Source organism: Tenrec ecaudatus, chromosome X, assembly GCF_050624435.1.
Source record: "Tenrec ecaudatus isolate mTenEca1 chromosome X, mTenEca1.hap1, whole genome shotgun sequence".
NCBI classification, from domain to species: domain Eukaryota; kingdom Metazoa; phylum Chordata; class Mammalia; order Afrosoricida; family Tenrecidae; genus Tenrec; species Tenrec ecaudatus.
This window is the reverse complement of record NC_134548.1, coordinates 2106451-2130856: the sequence shown is the minus strand read 5'-3', so window position 1 is coordinate 2130856 and position 24406 is coordinate 2106451. Positions and strand designations below refer to the sequence as shown.

General features: G+C 45.2%; 1 protein-coding gene and 1 pseudogene across 1 annotated transcript; both read right to left on the bottom strand.

Annotated features, from left to right (window-relative positions):
- Positions 1-9717: 9717 nt before the first annotated feature.
- Positions 9718-10713, bottom strand: LOC142434771 (PRAME family member 27-like). Its single transcript, XM_075539381.1, has one exon. It carries the CDS (start codon positions 10711-10713, stop codon positions 9718-9720), a length of 996 nt encoding a protein of 331 aa, XP_075395496.1.
- A 7476-nt stretch (positions 10714-18189) lies between these two features.
- LOC142434770 (snurportin-1 pseudogene) lies at positions 18190-19127 on the bottom strand (annotated as a pseudogene).
- Positions 19128-24406: the final 5279 nt, after the last annotated feature.

Genomic DNA, 24406 nt, shown 5'->3' with positions numbered 1-24406 from the left:
AGTACCCTGTAGATCCGTTCCAGGATCCCACGTTGTCTCAGAAAAAATAAAATACACCAAACTCAGCGAGATTGCATCTGTTCCACCTCCTTGCCAACCTGCAGGACACATCAAGACGGATCCCTAGTTGCCTCCCAGCTGAACTTGACCGGTTCTCAATCGATGAGTCGCGACCCCTTTATTGGTTGAACGATCCTTTCACAGGGGTTCCTTAAGACTATTGGAAAACACATATTTCTGAAAGTCTTAGCAACAGAGACACCGCTCCTCTATTCGTCCCCTGGGTTGTCTGTCCACATGCAGATACGACCACATACTAGTGCCTGGTGTGAAGACAGTTACCCATGCTACACCATGCTTCAAGACCAAATGTCATCTATTTGTAATTAGAAATAAATATTTACATAGCATCATTACGTATTGTTTTGTGATTAATGGCTATCCTTTAATTATGTTCCATTTGTGAAATGAAATTCCTATGTGTCTGATGTTTACATTATGATTCATACAGTAGCAAAATTACCATTATGATGTAGTAAGAAACATTATTTTATGGTTGGGCGTCATCCCAGTAGAAGGAACTGTATTATAGGATCGCGACATTTGGAAGGTTGAGAACCAATGCTATGCATCATAGGCTCCCGGGCTTATTGTTATCACTCCATGCCCCCTTCCCAGGAACACAGAAAGAATATGCACACTCTTGCTGACAACTGAAAACTTATTTCCCGTAGCTTATGATGCAGGTTAAAGTATCACAAAATCTTTCTCCCATTCTACAAGGAATAATTGAGAACTATGTAAGGATTCAACAAACATAAATTCATTCTTCCCTACTATCCCTTGGTAGAAAAATAAACTTAGGGGACTGCCTGCAAGTCAGTGGTTTTCAAACTTCTTGATGCCATGACCCTTTAACAGAGTTCCTCGTGTTGTGGTGACACCAACCATCAAATTATTTTCATTGTTACTAACTAAATGTAATCCGCTACTGTTCTGCATCATAATGTAAATATCTGATAGTCGGGATGTATTTTCATTGTTACAAATTGAACACAATGAAGCAGAGTGATTAATCACAAACAATATGTAATTATGTACTGTGAAATATTTACGTGTTTTCCGATGGTCTGAGGCCACCCCTGTGAAAGGATTGTTTGACCCCCACAGGGGTCGCTCCCCAAAGGTTGAGAACCGCTTCTGTAGGGGATGACATTATCTGTCTGTTGGCATTGGGGCAAAGTCTTTGTCACCATTCCACATTTGGTGTCCTGATATTCCACCTCCTGCTCCCTCAGGAAATGTGTTCAGTCCAAAATATTTCCAGAGTCTGAGACGTCTCACATGAACCATCAGGTCCAAATAAGAAGCAAAGGAGTCGAGGCAGAGCAGTGACAGCTACAAAACACTACCACACCATGCACACAGTCTTGTTGCAATAGTTTGAAGAAATCCTCAAAAAGAGCAAGTTAAGGTGTGTAGGAAGCATCCAGCTGACCAAGGTGTTTACCAATGGGTGACTATTTAGTTCCTTGAGCCTCTGTGTCTCTGCAGACAAAAGCATTGCAAACTATTTGTGACATTGCTGCTAAAAAGCATTGAGGGATAACTCAGTTAATTAGGATCCCTTTGAGGCTCTCTTGAATCTTGCATATCCCTGTGATTGTCTTTGAACCTAGTGCTTTTATTATTCTAAGGTTAAGAAACTGTGACTAATTAAGTTACATTTGCATAGATAAGAGTTTAGGAATGTTTAAGTGCTTTGATGTTTGCTTTGTAACCAAGTCCCTGTGTAAGAAGAGTATATATACCAAGCTTCCAATATACTGGAGACTTCAGTCCATTGGATTGGAATCCTCCCTATCCCTTGCTTTATACATAACTCTTTCTTTTCCTTTAATCTGCACGCCTCAGTTCAAACCCAGCTTGATGCAGGATAGCTGGTCTAATCCCCCGCAAAGGTCCAGCCCCAATAGAGTTCAGCTGCCTCCAACAGAGAAACAGTGTGCTTCATCACCAATTAGGGATAGTGATGAGAAGAAGGGGCATTCCAAAGCACTTCGTCCTTGCAAGGTTACATGGATGAAAAATCATTTGGGATCACAATGAGGAATTAGTGGATGATTTCTAATCAGCGCAGGTGTGCCAAAAGGACAAGCATATCTATCTTGAAAGAAATGTGACCAGATTGCTGCTTACAGGCTTGGATGATGGGATTTCAATTGACATAATTTGGAAAAGTTTTTGGGAGGGATCATTCCCTGGAGAAGCACAGGGAGACTAAAGAAGTCCCTTGACGTGATGGATTGATGGAGTGGCTGCAACAAGGGCCTGAAACTTAAAGTCGTGAGGATGGAACAGGAGTGTGCAGTCTTTCCTTGTGTCGTGCATGGGGTCCCTCTGCATCAGAGGTGACTCAGTGACACAGAACAACAGCGACGTCGGCCATCATTGAATTTACACTGTTCTCTGTGAGATAGCAGGACTGTTCGCATCCCTCCATGGTGATTACAGGGCAGTCATGGGGAGTGTAATTTACCTGTAATCAGCGCAAATGGGCTGTGTGCTTCCCCTGTCAGCTCTAGTCTACTACAAAGCAGGTGTGCACAACTGAAGCTGTGATGTGATTCCATCATTTAGCACAGGGTTATATTATTTACAATCAATGGATTGAATGGAAGTTGTGGAACGTCAATGGGCACTGATTTAGAAGCTTGCTTCTTCGGACGTAAAGCTTTAAGAACCCAGACATTGTTCTTTTGAGGTCCAGGCACCCAGGAATTACTACGTTATACTATGCTATTGCACTTGTATCTTCAGAGATCTCTTCTCTTGAGGAAGTGGAGAATCAAGCAGGAAGATGTCCTAAAAGCTGACTGTTCTTAGAATGGGGCAAGAATTAAGCGCAAACTCACTCACCATTCATGCATCTAAATTATATATATATATATATATATATATATATATATATATATATATATATATATATATATATATGATTCACCTTAGAAAAATCATTGTCATTTTACGTTACAGAACGTTATCAGTCATCCGCCTGGGCATCACTTCCATTACCTTAAAGACATTGTTGTCTTAGAGAGACTATATTCGGCAGTGTAGAACTTCCCTGTGAGTCTCCAAGGGATCTACAGCATAGATATATTTAATTGTATATATACGGTAACATATATATAATATAACTTTATTGGTAGAGCTCTTACACTTCTTATAAGAATCCATACATCAATTGTATCAAGCACATTTGTACATATGTCACCACCAACATTTTCAAAGCATTGTTTCCTACTTGAGCCTGTGCTATCAACTCCTCTTTACTCCCCTCCTTTCCCCACTCTCCCACCCTCGTGAGTTAATGATAAATAATAAATTATTTACATATCTTACACTGTCTGCTCTCTCCCTTCACCCATTTGTTTTTAGTTTGCTTCACTCAGGGGTAGGGCGGGGGTTCTACATCCATCCTTGTGATCGGTTGCCCATCCCCTCCACTTCTGCCCACACCTCAACTCTACCCTCATAGTATCGCAACACCCATGATTGCTTCTGAAGTTTTATCAGTCCTGGATTCCTTGTGCTTAGAGCTCTCATCTCTCCCAGTGTCTTAGTAAGAGTACTCAGTCCCATATTTCTCTGGTGGAGAAAGTTGTGGATTTGAACTGTCAGCCTTCTAGAAAACAGCCCACATATAAGTCGTTACACCATTAGCGCTCTAAAATATATATCCTTACCTCACTACCAAACTACAGAATATCCTGTCCCGTCCAAGTAGACATAGAGAAATCCCCATCGAAAGTAGATGGGATATGCACAAAAGATAAGACAGACAATTGCTGCAAGAACCGTGAGTGCAGAAAGATACAGTCCAAACTTTATACCCCATTCATGCTGAGTACAGCAACCAAGTGCATTCTGATGAATGCACCCTGGAATGCACTCAGCCCATGCAACGTAGGAAGACATGGGTTCAAGCCATGATCTCCTGGTTTGTATATCGATACAAGCACTGGAAACAGCCACCTCTTCCATCATAGGCAACCATGCATCTCTGATATCTGAGGTCATAAATGTTTGAAACAGATAAATTCGTCCTTCCCTGTGGAGTACCTGGTCGGATAATTCCATAGATCTTGGGCTTATCAGCCCAGTACTTCTTTCACAGCACCACGTGTGATAAGGCACTATGCAACTATGCAATAGGGTTCCCCAAATGACATCAGGGAATAACTGAAGTATCCCTTAGGAGCACTGGGAGGGTAGAGGGTGAGTGGGTTGGAAAGGGGGAACTGATTACAAGGATCCACATGTGACCTCCTCCCTTAGGGATGGACAACAGAAAATGGGGTGAAGGGAGACGCCGGATATGGCAAGATATGAAAAAATAATAATTTATAAACTACCAAGGGCTCATGAGGGAGGGGAGAGCGTGGTGGGAGGGGAAAAAAGAGGACTTGATGCAAAGGGCCTGTGTGGAAAACAAATGCTTTGAAAATGATTAAGGCAAAGAATGTACAGATGTGCTTTATACAACTGATGTAGGAATACGATGGATGGTGATAAGAGTTGTATGAGTCCTAATAAAATGTTTTAATAATAATAAATAAATAAATACAACTGCAGTGTTTCTCTTCATTGCTAAAAAAATAAAGAAGGAAAGAGAACGAAAGAGAGGAAGGAACAAGAAGCTGTGTCACATCCACACAATGGATCCTGCGCTTTCCTGAACACGGTGGATAAAACGATGAAACCCCGCGAGACATGGGAGGACCTGGAACCCGTTAGGCTGAGTGAAGTCAGTCCATCACAGAAGGATAGGTATTGTGCGAATCCACTAGTATAAGGAAACACACCAATTAAACAAATCTTAGAGGCCGATTCCAAAACACGCTGGTAGATAGTTTGCCTTCAGTCCCTAATGCACAGAGCACTGTCCTTATAAGCACTTCGTACCATCCAACTGGAAAGAGGCCTCACCTCAGCGAGGGTCATCCTATGGGAAGGAGGAACAGGGTGAAGACCATCCACTTGATGCTGTACAGCATCGAGACAAGGCTGGGACAAAATCAGCAGGCCCTCCACAGGACTGAGAGGAGAACCTTACTGGACAATCAGATTAAGACCAGGGCAGGGGGCATGTCCATTTCAGAGGAGGCACTGACCATTCTGTTGGTGGGTCAATGGAGAGGAGCATCCTCATAGGGGGAAGGTGTGCTGAACAGTAATTTTAGGGAATTAAAGGAAGATTAAACCCAGTTCTATGATCCTGAGTAGAAACGTTTGAATAAGTTTCTATGAAAAACTCATTGATCCATGCCACGGACTAAGGACTATGATGACCCCAAGTGCTGACCGTACAGGGAACATGGCTTCACAATAGAAGAACTCAGTGTGGAAGCCTGACTGAAGGCCGGGGAACATCTCAGTCAGACCTTGCTGTGGCTTCAGACTTAGGACTGAGATTCCTTGATGGGAGTGCTAGCAAACAATGCCCACCCCACACGGTGGAAATGGCCAGCTTTGGACTTTGGGTGGGACCCCTGGCTTCTTGGGTGTCCAATCAAAGGGCCCCCAGAACATCCATATATTTACTACTCAGCTCTCTCCTTGCATTCTTCTGACAGGTATGGATCTGATCGACAAGGTGCCACCCTTGTAAAGAACGTTACAGGAAATGCAACCCTGACTCAATGAAAACAGAGCTCGATCATTTCAGCATCCAATGCATGCAATGAAACCACGCAAAGACTGTGGTTCACACCTGCACTGGGCTCACATACACTCTTCTCCATATTACCTCGCTATCTAAGCCAATGGATCAATTACTGCCTCTGTCAGCACAATTGCACAATACCCCAAGGGGATGACGGTTAATGTTTTCATTTTGCTTTGTTTGTTCGTTTTACACTGTGTGTTTTCTTTGTTTGTTTTCCACAAACAAATCAAAACAAGACCCCCCAGTAAACCGGCGTGGTTTATAATCAGTGGACAAGCAGAAAGAGTGGAAGCATCGAGATAATATCTGACGCAACGGTGTATCAGTGACAGAGGATGGAGAGGGTGAAGGGAATAGGGGAGCAAGTAATGAAAGTAGGAGGGGGGCATAGAGTGGATTGTGAGGATGCATATGCAACCCTTTTTAAAAGCAACCAAACTATGGAGGTGTAAGATATGTGAAATTTATATCAATAAAACTATACAGGCAGGCTAGGTTTTGCAATGTCAGAATGGAAATTGTGTCAAATATGAATAGGTAGTGATGTGATACAGGCTACATTCTTCCACTGACGTCTTCCCAAATATTCGTTTGTTTTTAAAAATCATTTTATTGGGAGCTTAAACAACTCTTATCAAATTACCCCATAACCAGAGTGTGGGTGTCAAACTTTGTGTTGGTGTTTATTCCTACAATAGTGTTCTCATACAGTATTTGTGCTTTTGAGATTGACTGAGCACAACACCAGAAGTTGTAAATGATGACTCACTTCGTGGGGTAAGTGGAGGCTGTGTCAGTCCCGAGGGGCAGTTACTCCCTGTGGTGTAGGCTCCCTAGGTGTTGGAAGCACACTGATGGTGGTGGCTCTGGCGTGTGCTATAGGGATTGAGATAGACAGATGTATATCCAACAGAACAAAACTCTATGTAGACCTGAGATTGAGCATGATGATTCTGTTTCAGGTGACTAATGTTTAGCCTCCTCCTCCTACACTGCCTTTCACATGTTCCTTTATGTTCTAAAATGAATCCCTTGTCAACACATGCAGTCATGGAGAAGGGCTGAGGTGATGTGTCAGCATGTCTGTTCTAGTATGCTCATGGACTGGGCTGGTATAATGCACTGGTCTTGGTGGTGAGGTTGATATCACATGATGAAGTCCAAGTGGAGATGTACTGTGAGCCAGGGAACTCGGAGGTAATTTCCTCATGACCATGGTCTCCCCATGTTTAAGGATTCTATGAAACTCTATGACTTTGAACTGGATCTGGTCATGATCATCTTTGAAAAACATGGGATATATATAAGGGCCCAAGAGCAGGGAATATACAGGCTACCAGATCTAAGAAAGGGAGCAGACACCATGGAGAACACAAAAGATGAGTGGAACCTGTTAAAAGAAAATATGTGTACATTAAAATATTTCCTCAAAAGATTAAAACAAGAATCCAGACACTGGGAAAATATATTTATTGATAAAATAATGGACAATAATGAAATCCCATGTAATAACCAAAACTGTATCTCAATTATTAAAAATAAAAATTTAAAAATAAAGAACAACAAATGATTGAAGGGGTAGAGATAGTGAACACTATCCATTGCTGGTGGGCATTTAAATATGTACAAACACATTTAGGAATCTGGTGATTCCTAAAAGAGCTGGCAATAGAAATAGCATAAAACCCAGCAGTGCCATTTGGGGGCATACACCCCAAAAGATATGAGACCACTGAGGAACAGATGTATCTTGTCCTATGTTTGTTCCAGCAGCTAAAATCACGAAACCCAGAGATTAAAAGTCAATGTCAAAAAACCAAAATTGTCATAACTGAACCAGTATGTCACAGCATGATCAATGGAGAAAAATTTTAAATGGTCAAGGATTCTTTTCTTGCTTGGATCCACGATCAATGGTATGGAAACAGTATTCAAAATATCAAAAGACATTTTATCCTAAGGAAATCTGTTGCACAACACCTTCTTGAGGTGCAGAACAGCAAGGTAGTCCTTTGAGAATTAAGGTATTCCTGACCAAGCCATGGTATTCTCCATGGACTTCTACACATATGGAAGTTAGACACTGAAGAAGGAAGACCATAGTAAAACCGGTGCATTAGAATTCAGGCGCTGGAGAAGATCATTAAAAGTGCCATGGACAGCTAAAATGACAAACCAAAGTGCCTTCATAAAAGTGTGGCCAGTGTGATCCTTAGATGCATGGAGCGCAAGACTTCTCCTGAACGTACTTTGAACATATTGTCAGGAAAACCAGTCCCTGCAGAAGGGCTTCCTGCTTGTCAGAGTGGAGGGTGGATAAAAAGAGGAAAGCCCTCATGGAGATAGAGTGACACGGTGGCTGCATCAATGGGCTCAGGAATAGGGACAATTGTGAGGATGGAGACGACTGGTCCGTGTTGGTTCTGTTGTGAAGAGGGTTGCTACGGCTGGGGTGTGATTCTACAGTAACTCACACCGACATCAGTAGGTATGCTCAAGGTATTTATTATCATGATCATTAAATATTTTGCGACTCTTATCACAATCCACACATCCATCCATTGTGTCAAGCACATTTGTGCATATGTTGCCAACATCATTTTCAAAACATTTTCTTTCTACTTGAGCCGTTCATATCAGCTCCTTATTTTTCCCTGCCTCCTTTTTGAACGCTTTGTTTGTTATAAATTATTATTTTCATGTCTTACATCATCCGCTGTCCCCCTTCACCCACTTTTCTGTGGTTTCTCCCCCTGGGAGGGGGTTACAAGTCGATCCGAGTGATCGATTCCCTTTTTCTCCCCACACTTACACCTTACCCTCTTGGCATCCCTACTCTCATTATTGGTCCAACGTCTTTATCGATCCTGGATTCCCTGTGTTTCCAGCTCTGATCTTTATGAGTGTACATCCTCTGGTCTGGCTGGATTTCTGAGGTAGAAATGGGATCATGATAGTCAGGGGGAGTGGGCAGAAGCCTTAAAGGACTAGAGGAAAGTTGTATGTTTCATTCATACTGCACCCTGAGTGTCTCAACTTCTCCCCGACACACCTTCTGTAAAAGCATGTCCAATTGTCTACAGATGGGCTTGGGGATTCCACTCTGTGCTTCCTCCCCACCACCCGCTGCACCCCTATTGAAATTGGTATGATTTTGTTCTGGGTCTTAAATGCCTGTAACATAATCCCATTGACACCTCATGATCACACGGGCTGGTGTCTTTCCATGTGGACATGTTTGCTTTTCAGCTAGATGGCTGACTGTGTATCTTCAAGCCTTTAAGTCTCCAAATGCTATATCTTTTGATAGACGTGCACCATCAGTTTTCTACAACACATTTGCTTATGCACCCACTTTGTCTTCAGCGATCCTGACGGGAAGGTGAGCATCACTGGGTGTTCTTAAGTTCGGCACTCTTGCAGCAGGAGAAATGAATAGAACGGGTGCATGGCTTTGGAACATGCGTTTATTTTCTACTATTGCAAGTGGTAGGAGACAGAAATGTGGGGCAGGGCTCTCGGCACTTGTTTTCTCCCTGGAAAGGAGTCAGCGGAAAGTCATGTCGCTTTTTAGCATCGGGGACACCTGCAGTCCTGAAGAACTCCATGTGCCTGGGCATCCACGTCGCCAAGGTCCTGCATATGCCCACGGAAGGGGCCGTGGGTGACAGGGATGTATTTTGCTCCTGGCTTTGATTCGTGATGTGGGTGAGCACATCTGCTACCTGCTGCTGAATCTCCTTTTCCATCACTTTCAGAAGATGGATGTGAAGCAATTAAGGCTTGACTTCAGGAAGGCTGATCACGTTAGATGCATCCTCTGACCAATACCTCCAACCTCCTTCGTCATCATGGCAAACATGACCTCAAGCTCAAGAACTCAATCCAAACCGCTCTAATTTAGGAAACACTAGTCTTTCCAAATACGACATTGGGATCCCGAGGTAGAAGTCAGGATTGAGAACAGATGGCAAAGGGTTGTGGCACTAGTTGTCCATACGGATGCAGATTGCATCGCACAGGGTGCGACAGTGCCTGTAAGCAAGGCGTATTCTTTGGGGTCCAGGGAGCTGCAAGGTCAGCCTCAGCTGCTCCATCACCTCTGCAAGGGTATGCCAGGGAAGAGTTAACTGGGGGTCCATGTAGCAATTGAGGGGGACAGGAAGCTCTAGAAAGGCAAAGTTGCACCTTGGGAAAGTGTGAAACAGCAGGGTCTGTAGGACAGCCATGGACAACGGGTTTCCGCAGAGTTTCAAGGTTCTGAGCTGAGAGCAGTGACCCAGAGCAGGCTGCAAGTAATTGCAGTCCGAGTCCGTGATGCCACAGTCCGCCAAATCCAGGTGGACCAGGGTGGCTGAGACTCTGTTCAGCAGAGCAGGGAGGAACTCGTAATTGGAGCCAGGCCTGCGTACACCACTCAAGTCAAGGGATTTCAGGTGGCTGGTGCAGGGACATGAGGACAGGTATGTCAAGTCCTGGTCCATAAGCAAGGAACGGCGTATGTGCAGGGTCTCCAAGGGCGCCTGCAAGCATCTGAGCAGCTGGTGGAGGTGGTTACCAAAGAAGTTCACAGAGTGCAGCATGAGGGTGTGGAGCTGATGCAGACTGAGGAGCTGAGTGGTGAATTCTTGAAGTAGCTTCTGCACCTCGTCCTCATCGTTCTCCCCGGGGACGATGCAATACAGGGTGCATTCAGAGAGGAGGAGTGTATGCAGCTGGACCATCTGGGCCAGGTAAGGAGCGAACCAGTTGAGGCTTTGCAGGTCCCAGCTACCAAGCAATCTCACCTCCTGGACAGAGTCTAGCTGCACTATGTTGAGGATCTCCCGAAGAATGGGAAGCGGGGCAACATTCCGAACAAGCTCGAGCTTCCTGCAGCACAGGTGTGGCAGGTCCTTCGTCTGCTTGGCCCTTTCGGTGAGGAAGGTTAGCATTTCATTTGGGATGTCGTCCTGAAAGCACAGGTCAGTGAGCACCGTCATGCCAGCCAAGGCTGGATATTTCTCCACTGACCTACATTTGTCTTCTTTGAGGATCTGTGTCTTGGGATGGGTGGACTCTGGATCCTCTGATGACGTTACAGAGGCAGTAGACTGGCGTCCAGCCCACACTTTCCAGAAGTTGGTCCCAGTGCTCATTTGTAAATCCAGCACTTTCAGTTTGCATCTCCTGTGCTTAACCTTCTGGGAAAGCAGTATACAAAGGCCATCAAGGGCAGCCTTTAAGATGTCAGGGGGAGACTGACAATCTTCCATCAGAGCCCCCAGAGGGAGCTTGAGGAAGGGCCACACCCCAACCATGGCCTTCACTGTCTCTCTGTATTCTCCGACAACAGCTGCCACGAACAGGGGAGGGAAGAGCTCTGTGGGCAGCCACTCCAGAGAGGCAATGGCTGAGGCCTCATTCTGCAACACGCTCTGGATGGCCAGGTCCAGGAACCTGGGTGGGTTCCTGCTGCTCATGATGATCAATCTGCTCCAAGAGCGATCCTGACCTGTGAATGAAGAGAAAGGGTCTGCTCAGTGTTCTGGGAGAGCCAATCTGGTTGTCCTAGCCCTCCACACTCTGGACTCCACTGTCATCCCCTTAGCCCCTCAGAGAGGAGCTCGCTGACCATGCTAATCTTTCCAGTAACTCACACTGGTCGAGGCTGGTCCACGTGGGCTTAGATTTCAAACTGGATTCTTCTTCTTCTGACTCAAGTTGGCCCAGAGGCTGTGGAATCCAAGATGGGCAGTCAGGAGTCTGATGGCAAGCAGTGACCTCAGCAGCTGGGGAGGTGAATGAAGCAAAATTAAGTAGGAAATTTGGGGAACGCTACCTCAAGTTTCAAAGACTGAGAGTGAGATGAAAGGGCCCGACATTTCAGAGCTAGGGAACACTTATCCATGGGACTGGAGGTCTCATCCTTTCAGTTCAGGGGCTCGGGCAACAGATGGTTTTGCCTCTTTGGATTCATCTGCTTCGCTCATTCCCTAGACCATGAATGCAGAATATTCAAACAACACAACAGAGTGAAATCATCTGGAAAGAGAAATTCCACTCAAATCTTACTTTCTGAGTAAGAAGCTGGATGTCCGCATTCACTTTTAAAAAATCTCTTTTAATGGAAGACAGATGTTTCTTTGCTTTTATTAAATACCTTTATTGGGGGCTCTTACATCTCTTATCGTAAGCCACACATGCATTCATTGTGTCAAGCACATTTGCAGGGATGCTAATATCATCGGTTTCAAAATATTTTCTTTATACTTGACCCTGTTTATGTACAATGAGAGGGAAATCGATCCATGTACTTATATCTATATGTTAAGAATTAAGGTTGCAGATGGACATGGGGCCTAGATTCAAGTACTACCTCAACACAGGACCACTTGTCCTAATTATCTGCATTCTGTGATGCTCACCTTCCCGATACCATAGCGTAAGTCCAAATGTATGCATAAGCAACGATGGAGAAAGCTGCCTGTCTATGAAACGATATAGCATTTGGGGTGTTAAGGGCTTAAAGTTAAATAAGCAGCCATCCAGCTGAAGGGGTTTTCTTGATTTGACTGTTATTGATAACTTATTGAAAATGAAATGTTCTGACTGAAGCCCTTACCTAAAAGACATTTTGTGGGAGTTCATTATCAGCAGACAAAAGCGAAGCTGGGGCCATGAAGCTGAAGACATGAATCAGATGCAGGAGAATGCAAATATAACCTCAGACACATTCCACTTGAATGTCAAGAGCATCTCAACAACAGATATGATCAAGTGAATACGATCGACAGAAAACTGGACCAGCTATAGCATGACATCAATAGTATCATGTATGAAAGAAAAATCCTTCACAAAACAGAAAAGAATGAATGACCTAGCTGGACGCAAAGGAGACTCTGAATCCTGACATTGATAGAAGCATTGCTAAAGCCAATGGAAGAAACCATCAAGAGCTGAGCAGAACATGTAAAACAGAAGACAAATTACACTATTATAGTGAGATATGCTGCTCAATGTGAACATCACTAGTGATAATAGGAGGTCAAAGAGGTGGTAAGAGGAGGCCATTCTGTGCATGTAACAGAGAAAGGAGAGGTGGGAAGGAACTGAGACCCAGTTAAAGTTTTGTCTGACATAAAAGCTGGAAAAATAAAGGCAGAGCCAATTAAATACAGATTCGTTTGGGGTTTCCTCCTGTCGACAGAAAAACTAAACATAGTCATTTCTGCCAAGATCTTTGTTAATAGCTTTGTAATAAAGAAGGGACTTTCTTTTATCCATCACATCATCATTGAGGAGGACAAAAGACTAAGCTTTCGCTCATTTACATGTCTTAGTTTACAGGAGACCTCCCTTAAGTCTACACTCTCATTCTGCCCCTGTGCTTCAGCATCATTTACCTGTCTTTCCCAGAGCAATCTGTTCCACCTTGCTTCCAGGACACCATGAGATTCTGAGCTACTGATCTTCCCCGTGTCCTTTCAAGTTCAACATGAGAATTTGGTGGTCAGAAAATGAGTGTTGGTTCTCAAGAAGGCAGTGGGACTATTCCCTGCCTTAGGACAGGCTCGGGAGCCTTCACAGGCAGTGGTTATGCCTTGGGCTGCTGTGACCTGCATGGTCAGCAGTTTGAATCCACCAGCAGCTTCGCAGGAAAAACACTGGGCTTTCTTGTCCCATGAAGAGTTATCGCACCAGCATTTCTAAGGGGTTGCTGAAAGTCAGCAGTGACTCCATGGCAGTGTGCTTCAGTCTGAGAGGCTGTCAGAAAGTGCTCGACATGTAAGGTCAAACCCAATGCAGACAGAGCTGAAGAACCTTCCTTAGAATTTTTTAAGCACAAGGAACTGAAGAAGACTACAAGTGCTAGAAGCAAAACAAAACAAGACAGAACAGAACGAATCGAAAGTGCAAATTTCACAATCAAAATTCTATGGTTCCCAATTTTGAAAGATGCTGTTTTGGTTAGGAGCATTTGTGTCATTCCAGATGCACACAAATCCTATAACCTACGAAGGAAGCACTGTTCTGTCCTGTCCTCCCAAGCCACCACTGTGAAACAAACTACCACACAAATATTCGATGAAAAATGCAGGGGCCACCAAAACAAGATGAAGGAACACACAGAGTGGGTTTCCTAAAAGAAGGAGACATTCAACCATGACAAGAAGTAGCGTATGAAACAGGGATTCTAGGACAAGACCCTTTCCCTCTGTCCATCCATGGATCTGGTCTCCCACGGAGAGGCCGCTGTGTTCTCCCATCTCCTTACACCAGCCCTCCAAGATCTGCGTCCCTCCCCATCAGCTCCTCGCAACCATTCAGGTAGTTTTCATGTAACTCTCATTCAACTCACAGTTGCAGAGGCTGACAAGGCTCCAATTTCACTCTTGGCCACTGTCCTTGTTGAGGTAGATCCGGTGCCTGAAGAATCCAAGAAGGCAGGTCGAACGGCAGACTTCTTCGTCAAGAATGTTGAGCCTGAAAACTTCCAGAGAAGCCAGGAAAATGTTGGCACGGTTCCGTCTCAAGTCCAGAAACCTTCAGGTCAAGGGAAGGGTCCAGGTGCAGAACAAAGCTCCAGAGCTTTCAGAGAGTCCTTTTAAAGGATAAGACCACACCCACCAGGAAGCTATTGCTTCCCCCTCATTGGCTGTTCACAGTAGGTCTCATCATGGAAGTGATGGCATTTCGTGAGATCTCATCAGCCGGGCTGATGCCATCAGAACAGACCAACGCCTGAGAATCCAGACCCAGCCCTGTTCACACAAGTCCTCGGCCATCACCCCTTATGCTCGGGGAGGGAGAGGACACAGAAGATGGCGAGGGTTGTGTTGGCAGGTGAGAGGGATTAAGTGGGTGTTTACAAAAATGGTTTTGTTGCCCCGTTTCTCATACATGCAATATAGTTTTGTCATTATGGATGCTCCTCTTTGTAGCGCACTTCCTGAAGCACAAACTTTCTTCTACTGTAGCTCATCCGACTCATGAACAAACTTATGAAAAGGAGTAGAAATGCCTCCTTGTCTTCCTACTGACTGTCAATCTCTCCAGGAGTAGATGGCTTCATTAAAGCACATGGACTGGCTGACAGATTTGAACCAGTGACCTGGTGGTGTGCTGACCAATGTTTGAAGGACTGACCTCTGCCGAAGGATCCCACACATTGTCTTAAATCTCAAGTGCTCTCAGGATACAAGCATCAACCTAAGAGTTTCCATGATTGTAACTCTGTGTGGGAGTAGAAAGCCCCATCTTTCTCCCATATATAAAGTGTCTTGTCTGCTTTTGCCCCATGGGATGCTTTCCACTTTCTCTCAAGGGCTGTATGAGCTTTGTTGGTAAACAATGCTGCGTGTCTTTGAGGTGGCAGACTCTCATCTTTCTCCATTGTAGAAGCTAGTGGTTTTGGAAGCCTCCAACTATTGATTTATAGACAAGCACAGCCCACTACCTAGGCACAACTCCAAAACTGACATCCTTCCATGCCCATTTCTGTTAGGTCGAGGGAACAGAGCCCAAAATTGAATGCACATTTTTAATAGTGTTGCTCCAGGAGAGGTAAATACCACAAGAGGATAGCTTTACAAAGAGACATTTATTTTATCTTAGGCAAAATATGTTAGTGTCAGAAGCTTAGACATGGATATGAAAGATTGGATGTTGATTGTCTTGTACTGGGATGGACTGGTAACTTTTCAGCATCTGTGTGCATTCCATGGGGATTCCACGAGTGTTGGCATCCAGGTTCTTCTGAATCTATAAGGTTCCCCTGCAGGGACCCTGGGTTCCCAGGACATGCTCTGCTCCTGTCTGTTGGCCTCTCTTTTCATGTCTTGTAGATGAGAGATGTGAAGCCAGCAAGGAATGACTGGGCTAAGGGCGTAAATGTCAGATGCTTCTTGTAATCTTCAACTCCAATCACCACATTGTTAGAGCAAAGATAGCCTAATCCTCTTGAACCTAACTCCAAATAATATCATTTGCATAGTGAACATGAGGGTTTTCCAAGTGGTACAGTAAACCAGAAGCATAAGTGAGGATTAGTAAGGAAGGCAACCACATTAGCTTTCCACATGCATGATGATTTCATCCCAACTTCCCTTACTGGGAGAAAATCTTAAAGTGAGGAATCTGTAGCCTGCAGGGTCGTCTTGGGATCCTCCATTGCCTCTAAAAGAGTATCCTAAGACAGAGAACTTTCCGTGTCCTCATAGCAATCCTAAGGCACAAGGAGCCTCAGAAGGGAGAACTTACACAGAGCTTGTGTGCTGAAGCAGGTCTGCAGGACAGCCATGGAGACTGGGTTTCCACCCAACTCAAAGGTGGTGAACTGGGAGTACTGGCACAGAGCAGGCTGCAAGGCAGTGAGCTCAGAGTCATCGATTTCACAGTCAGCTAAATTCAGGTGGTTCACGGTGGCTGAGACCCTCTCTAGCAGACTTGGGAGGAATTCATGTCTTAAGGAATCCCTGAACATACCACTCATATGCGGGGACCTTTGATGGCTGGTTCGGGGACAAAAGCACAGGCTGGCAGGCCAGAGTCCAACGCAATGCAGTGCTTTTAAAGAGAGAAACTGCGAATGTGTAGGCCAACAACTGAGCAGCTGATAGACGTGGTCATTGAGGAAGAAGACTGCTTCCAGAACGAGGTGCTGGAGTAATGCAAACTGAGGACATGAGAGGCCAATTTTGCAAGACACTTCTCCACTTTGTCCATGGTACATAACACCAGGGGATCTGGACTTATGTGGGACTTACGTGGGAAACATGGAGTGTGCTCTGGTGACCCATCTGGGACAGGTAAGCAGTAAACCAGTTGCACCTCTGCAGGTCCCATCTGCAGTGGATTCCCACCTCCTGCACAGAATCCATGTGTACCCCATTTAAGATCTCCTCAATAATCGGAAGCTGTGACAGATCTCCTTCAAATGCTAACTCCTGACAGCAGAGGGGTGGCAGGGTCTTTCCACAGTTGACTCTTGTAATGATAATAGTGAGCAATTCATCTGATACTGTTTCAAGAAGGCAAATGCTTTGAGCAAATACATAGAGGCCAAACACTGAGGCTTCTCTCCTGCTACGGGATCCTTCCCTTTGAGTGTCACAGTCCTGGGCTGCGTTGTTACTGGACGCAATGGATTGGGTTTCAGACCACACTCTCCAAAACTTGGTGTCAGTGTTCAGGCATATATCCACAACTCAGAGTTCACATCCCCTGCGTGGAATCATCTGGGAAGCAGGATATCAAAATATCCTGTTGAGAATGCCAAGACTTCATGAGAGCCCCTACGGGAGCAGGATAAAAAGCCAAGACACTACCGTGGCCTTCGCTGCGTATCTGTGTCCACCGACCACAGCTGCATGACAGAGGTGGGAAGAGTTCGTGAGTAGCGACTCCAGGACGGCCATGGCTGAGATCTCATTATGAAACACACTCTGGATGCCCAGGTCCAGGAGCCTGGGTAGGTTCCTGCTGCTTATGCTGATGAATCTGCTCCAAGAGCAATCCTGACTTGTGAATGGTATGAGACGTCTGCTCAAACTTCTGGGAGAGCTACACTGGTTGTCCTTGCCCTCCAAAACTGGATCATGGCACCCAGAGCTCCTCAGAAGGGAGCTTTCTGGCTTTGTTACTCCTCTTATCAACTCACAGTGGGAGAGACTCGCAAGACCTATGTGAGGCTTACATTTCAGTCTAGATACTTCCTCTGTCTATGTTGGTCCTAAGGTTTTGGAATCCAATATGGGCAGACAGATGGTGGACAGTGACCTCAGCAGCTGGTGAGGTGGATAAATCAAAGATCAGTAGGAAATGTGGTCATTGCACATTGAATCGAACCATCCCAAGGCTTACTCTACAGGAAAGGCAAACTCAAGAGGCATAATGGTGCGTTCATCAAACTGAACTTGGAGATCTGTATTGAACTACAACGCTCTGGGTGATGGGGTATCTATGGGAGTACAAGAAAGTCTTGTCAATACAATGATGAGTAAAATTTCCTCACGATTCACTAATGAAGAAGCTGAAGTAGTTTTCCAATCACTTCAGTATGAAATTGACCCATCATGTAGTCAAGAGGCATAGATAATTATTGGTAATTGGAGTAAGAAATTAGGAAACAATGAGGTAGGGAAAACAGTTGGAAAATATGGTCTTGGTGATAGAAGGATTTGGGAAATCACAAGGTAAAATTTGCAAGTATACTTTAGACAGACAAACATTAGCCACATTAAGGCCATCTTGTTCACTGATGGATAACCTGCCTCCTTCCCCCCCCCCTCCCATGTCAGCGAGTCCCAGTAGTCATTTATTTTTATTTATTTTTAAATATGCTCCTATGTAATCAAAATCAGAATATTTTAATTAATATCAGTGTTCCCTTTAATGTTTTAACCATGATTGTACTATTTTTATTTTATTAACCAGGATGTTGTTATCAATGCTATACCCTGCAACATTCACTAACTCTAAAGAATAACAGCATTAATTTTGCTGGCTGATTTGCTGCAGCTGGTGCCTTGTGTACTCTTGCTGGGTGGTCTGCAGGCCAGCAGCACCATGTAAGGCCATAGCCAGCCCACCAGGGGGATGGTGCCCCTGATTTAGTGGATCTGCTTGTGGTTGAAGAGGAGCCCGTCCGCCACAAAAGGGAAGCCTGTGGCCAGAACATCACACAGCCTCTTGGGGAGCACTCGAATTTCCGGAGCCCCACAAATTTAAAGGGATTGAGCTTTGTTTGCTCTCCCAGGTCGCCTTCCTCGGCTAACTACACATACATCCAGTAGAACCAGAAATCAGAGGGGCCGTCATAAACGGGAATATCCCTGCCAGTACATAAGGTTCAGAACGTAGTAGGTCTGGTGCGCCTCGCTGTGAATGCACTCCACAGTGGTGTCATCAGTAGCTGTCCATGAGCTCTGCCTGCTGCCTCCCGGCAGGAGGGAAGGAAACCTGTCCACACAGTAACCGCTCTTGGTGTAGGCGCTGGTGCAACCCCTGGAGGCCACGATGAGCGCTCTTTTTCCAACGGGGCACAATACCGCAATCCACTCCTGCCGCAAGTCCGCGGGGACATCAATCAGCCACTCAGAGAGCATCAACTGATTGGCATAGCGCTTGGGGAGTTTCTCGTCAATATCAACATCCATGTCTTCGTCATCTTTCCTGTGTTCCTCCTCCTCACTCTCCACTCTGGTCCAGTCATCTTCAGCCAGCCTTCTGGTGTGGTTCACAGAGGCCAGTCCCTTGCATTTATGCAGTTCCAATAACAACGGTGCGGCTCATCCTGCTCCAAGGAAGTGCACTTGGGCTTGTACTGGGACAGGCGTGGCTGTGAGGCTGCACGGCCGTTCAAATCTCGGGACACAGAGAATCTGCTAGCCAGGGCTGGACTCAGCTCTTCCATCTTTCCAGCAACCTTTATGGACCAAATGGCAGGAATGCACGACTGACTTCTGCCTGTACAATCTTCAGAAATCAAATCCATTACAGAAGTTGGACAAGTGTTTCAGTACAAAAGAGACCCTAACACCAAAGATAAGTTTAGGACAAAGTGCCTTCATTTATGAAAGATACAAAGACACAGACACATTAGGGACGCCAACCCATTAAGTCTTGGTACCTCAGACCATTCAAAGACAGGATTTTACTTCACTACGTCCTGGAATACTGGAAGCTGTACAAATTCATGAGTAATTGTAAGACCATTAATCACAATAAGAGGGGGATTATGGAAGCCAGAGGAGGACCAAGATTGGGACACATAGTTTATGTTCTAAAGAGTTTAGAAGATTGTTGATTTCAAATGAGGCATCTGAGCAAGATGCTAAGGTAGGACTCCTGATTATGCAACCGACAGTCCTGTCCATCAAGGACACGCCCAGGGAGCCCTAAAACACTGCTTCTCCCTGGACCATCTTTAGAAGCATGCAAGTAATGCAATTTCCAATGCACCCTACCAGAGGGCAGGATGAACTACTTCATTGTTACATGATCTCAAGACATTACCGGAAGTGGTTTTTGATTTGGGGTTTTTGTTTTGTTTTGTTTTGTTTTGGGCATTGGAAAGTTATGTGTAACATCCAAAAAACTTAGTGCTGAGACTTAAGCCCTAACTTAAGAGATTTTGGAGGAGGTCATTATGTGCAGTCAAAAATGAAGCTGGGGCCATGAAGATGAAGAAATGAATCAACTACGTGAGAGCACAAATATAACCTAAGATCCATCCCACATGAATGGCAAGGCCATCTCAAGAACAGATAGGATTGAGTGAACACTAGCAACAGGAAACTGGACCAGCTGTGCGATGACATCAATAACCTCTTGTATGAAGAAAGCAGTCCTCCACAAGACACAAAAGGTAGAATGACCAAAGTGGACATCTAAGAGACTCTGAAACCTGCCATTGGTAGAAATGTAACTAAAGCAAATGGAAGAAATGATGAAAGAATGCTGAACAGAACATTTCAAAGAGCAACTTCAGGAGAAAAATTAAAATATTAACATGAAACATGATGCCCAAGGGGGAAATCCTTCAAGTTATAATAGTGAGAACATCGAGAATGTCATTCGGTAGATGTGGCACAGAAAGGAGAGGTGGGAATAGGCTCACACCCCAAGAAAGCTTTGCCTGACTTTATCCAAAGAAGCATAGTCAGACAGGCATTTTCTGCACAGCTTTCAGTTAATAGCTTTGTAATCAAGAGGGTCTTATTCATCCACCAGGTGAAAATTGACCACAGAAGACTAAGCTATCTCTGGTTTACATGTCTAGGACATGTTTGTCTACCCGCCTTAAAATTTATGTTTTTAGGGTTTGTGGTGGGGTTGTGAGAGGGTTGAATAGTAAGGCTTCAACTTCCTCTTCAGACACATGAGAGTTTCAGCAGCAGTGCTGTGGGTCCACAAAAATGACAGCCACTGAAATGCCTTGATAATTTAGAAGAGTTGTTATTCAGTTGTCACCCGACATCGAGAATCTAAAAGCAATTCTAGGATTGAAGTCTTGAATGGATATTTAAGTCCATCATTAAAAGCAAAAACTTACTTAGAATCTGTCTACAATTATTAAGCAAGCACAAGGTTTGCACTAAAGTGCATTCTCTCAAACAAAGAGTAAAAGGAGCTTCTTGCCACTGTCCATGCAGATGAATGGAAACCACACAGGACAGAGTAAACCACCCCTGTGGGATTCCACGACTGTAATTCTGAATGGGAGAAGAAAGCCCCATCTTTCTCCCCTATTTAAAATACAGGTATCACTGAATGGGCCATTCCATTTCACCTCAGTGGACAGTATCAGCTACTTGGGGACCAATATTATATGTCTTTATGGGAGCAGGCTCTCATCACTCTGAACTTTAAACAGCAGTGGTTCAGAAAACTCCAACAGTTGATTAATAGATGAATAACTCCACACTGGAGCCCATCCCCCAAACTGACACTCTTCTTTACTTGCCACACTACTGAGATTCATGATCTCAGCAAGATGATATTTTTAAAGAACCATTGCACAACAGCAAGCTATTAAGATGCATCAAGTCCCTGAATAGGTACTGAGGTGTGAAGGAGATAGAGGGTAAGCACAACACCCTGATTAGACTGGGTAGAGCAAATATATTTATATGTTCATAATGCAATATTGAATGCACTCAATTCACACAGGCCTCAAAGAAAGACAAGTTTGGAATGCCACACCTCAACCTCTAGGACCTTCCCCACTCAGCACCTCAGAACTATTTAGATTTCATGTTACTCCCTATTTCAAATCACCATTGGAAAGGTTAACAAGGCTCAGACTTTAATATTGACTCTTATCTTTGATCAAGTATTTCCAGTGGGTGATGAATCCAAGATGGCAGGTCAAAGGGCAAACTTCTTCCCAAGGGTGTTGAGACCAACAATTTCCATAGATACAGAGATAATGGCAGGATTCTCTCTCAAGTCTCCAAACCTTCAGGACAGAGGAGGGTCCAGGTCCAGAACAAAGCTAGAGAGCTTTCAGAGTCATTTTAATTCATAAAACCACACCCACAAGATAGCTAGCTTCCCCATCATTGGCTGTTCACAGTAGGTCTCAGCAGGGAAGTGATGGTATTTTTGGTGATCTTATCCACCAGGCTGATGCCATCCTAACAGAACACACCCTTAGTGTCCAGATCCAGCCCTGTTGAGATAAACTGTCAGCCATCAAAACTCACCCGCTGTGATTGATAGAACAAAGAACATTTTGAGGAAGTGAGTTAGCAGATGAGAGAGGATTAAGCAATTGGTTACAGAAATGGCTCTAGTCCACAGATTGTCACATATGCAAAATAATACCCTTATGAATATTCATTGGTGTAACTCATTTCCAATAGCACAAGCACATTGTACTGTGTCTCTTCCAACATAGAGCCAACTTATGGGAAAGAGTAAAAGTGCCTCCTTGGCTGCCTACAGACTGTTGATCTCTCTGGGGTAGATGACCTCATCAAGCCCCACAGATTGCCTGGTAGGTTTGAATGAGTACCCTGGTTACCAAGCATGCCACATCAATTGCATTTATCTGGAGCACTGCAGGGATGATTGGATCACATTGGGCATTTAAAGGATTGACCTCTGGAGAAGGGCCCAGTATATTCTCTTCTCAACGGCTCTTCTGTAAGAAGCGTTACCAATTAGTGTTTATAAAACAAACAACATCATTGTCTTACTGTTTAGGTAGGTGTGGGGGGGCTTCTGCCGCACACAGCTGTATGGAGCCAAGAAAGCACAGAGATGGCATTCGAACAAGCCCAGGGGATGTTGCTCTGCCTCCCACCTTTCTGGACCCTGCAAGACAAGGAGGCTTCTCAGGGCGCACGCGCACGCGCAGTGTGACGAGGGGCTGTGCTTTGCCCAAGTTGGATTCACACGGAAGTCCTGAAGAGGGCGGAACTTCGTCATTGCCACGCGCCTGGGCTCAGGTGTCCTGCGCATGCGCGCAGCGGGCTTCCTGGCTGGTTCCTCCGTGACTACCCATCCGGGGCTCGGGCGCGCGACCGGGGGGCGGGGCTCCCAGGAGGGATCCGCCCCCTTACCGCCAATCCCTGGGCCAGGCGCGTGGAGCGTGGGGCGGGGCTTTGTTCCGGTTCCACTTTCTTTGCGTTTTCACAGGTCCAGAGTCAAGGCGATGTTTTTTTATATTCTGGGTAGATGAGAACTAAATACCACAATGGATGGTTTTACAAAGCGACATTTATTTCATCTCAGGAAAGGGCTGTTGGCGTGCAGAAGCTTAGGTGTGGGTGTGCAAGGCTGTCAGCTGATTGTCTTGCTGTAGGAGGGACTGGCCTCTTTTCAACATGGGGGTCAATTCCTTGGAGATTCGTGGAGTATTGGCGTCCACGTTCCTCGGAGTCTATGAGGTTCCCAGGGCAGGAAGCTTGGGTTTCAAGGACGTATAATGCTCCTTTCTGTCATTTCCAGGCTGTGGGAATCTATTTTCATGTCTTGTGAAAGAGATGTGAAGGCGGCAAGGAATGACTGGGTAAGGCTGTTAATGGCAGATGCTTCCTGTAGTCTTCTAGTCAAACGGACCACACTGTGCTAGCAAAGATAGCCCAATCCTCTTGAACCGAACTCGAAATTATCTTATTAGCGTAGTAAATACGAATGTCTTAAAAGTGAGAGGGTAAACCAGGAGCAGAGCTGAGAATTGGTAAAGAGGGTCATCACATTCACTTTACACATGTATGATGATTTCATCCCAAGTACTCTTACCTGCGCTGGGAGAGAATTTTACAGAGAGGGGCCCATAGGCCTGCAGGGTCATCTCGAGCTCCCGCAAAGCCTCCGAAAGAGTACTCAGATACACTGGACCTCCATGATCCCGATAGCAATGCTGAGGAACAGGGAGCGCCACAAAGCAGAAATTGCACAGTGGCCACGTGTGCTCAAGCAGGTCCTGCAGCACAGCCATGGAGACTGAGTTTCCACCCAGCAGCAAGGTAGTGAGCTGGGAGCACTGGCCCAGAGCAGGCTGCAAGGCAGTGAGCTCAGAGTCATTGATGCCACAGTCAGCTAAGTTGAGGTATGTCAGGGTGGCTGAGACCCTCTCGAGCAGACTTGGGAGGAATTCATGTCTTAAGGCCGCCTTGAACACTCCGCTCAAATCCAGGGATCTGAGGCTCCTGGTGCTGGGACTCGTGCACAGACTAAACATGTCAGAGTCCACTGGCACGCAGTACTTTAAGGTGAGGGTCTTCAAGGGAGCCGGCAAACACCTGAGCATCTGGTCAAGTTGTTCGTCGATGAAATAGACAGATTCCAGAATGAGGTGCCTGAGTTGATGCAGACTGAGCAGCTGAGAGGTCAACTCTTCAAGTAACTTCTCCACTTCCTCCCTGCTACATGACCCAAGGGGGTCCAGGATGATTCCAGAAAGATGGAGTGTGCTCACCTGAGTGAAGTGGGCCAGGTAAGGTACAAACCACTTGAGGGTTTTCAGGTCCCATCTGCAGTGCAATACCACCTCCTGGACAGAGTCCAGCTGCACCTCATGCAGTACCCCTTCAATAACTGGGAGTTCTGGTAGACCTATAAATTCTAACTTCCTACAGCCCAGGGGTGGCAGACCCCTTCCCTGCTGAACTCTTTCAATGAGGCAGGTGAGCAATTCATCCTGGCCTGTTTCAAGAAAACACAGGTCTGTGATTAACACCA

Excerpts from the sequence above, each read along its gene's own strand:
- LOC142434771 (XM_075539381.1), bottom strand. The coding sequence starts at position 10,713 with ATGACGGTGCTCACTGACCTGTGCTTTCAGGACGACATCCCAAATGAA.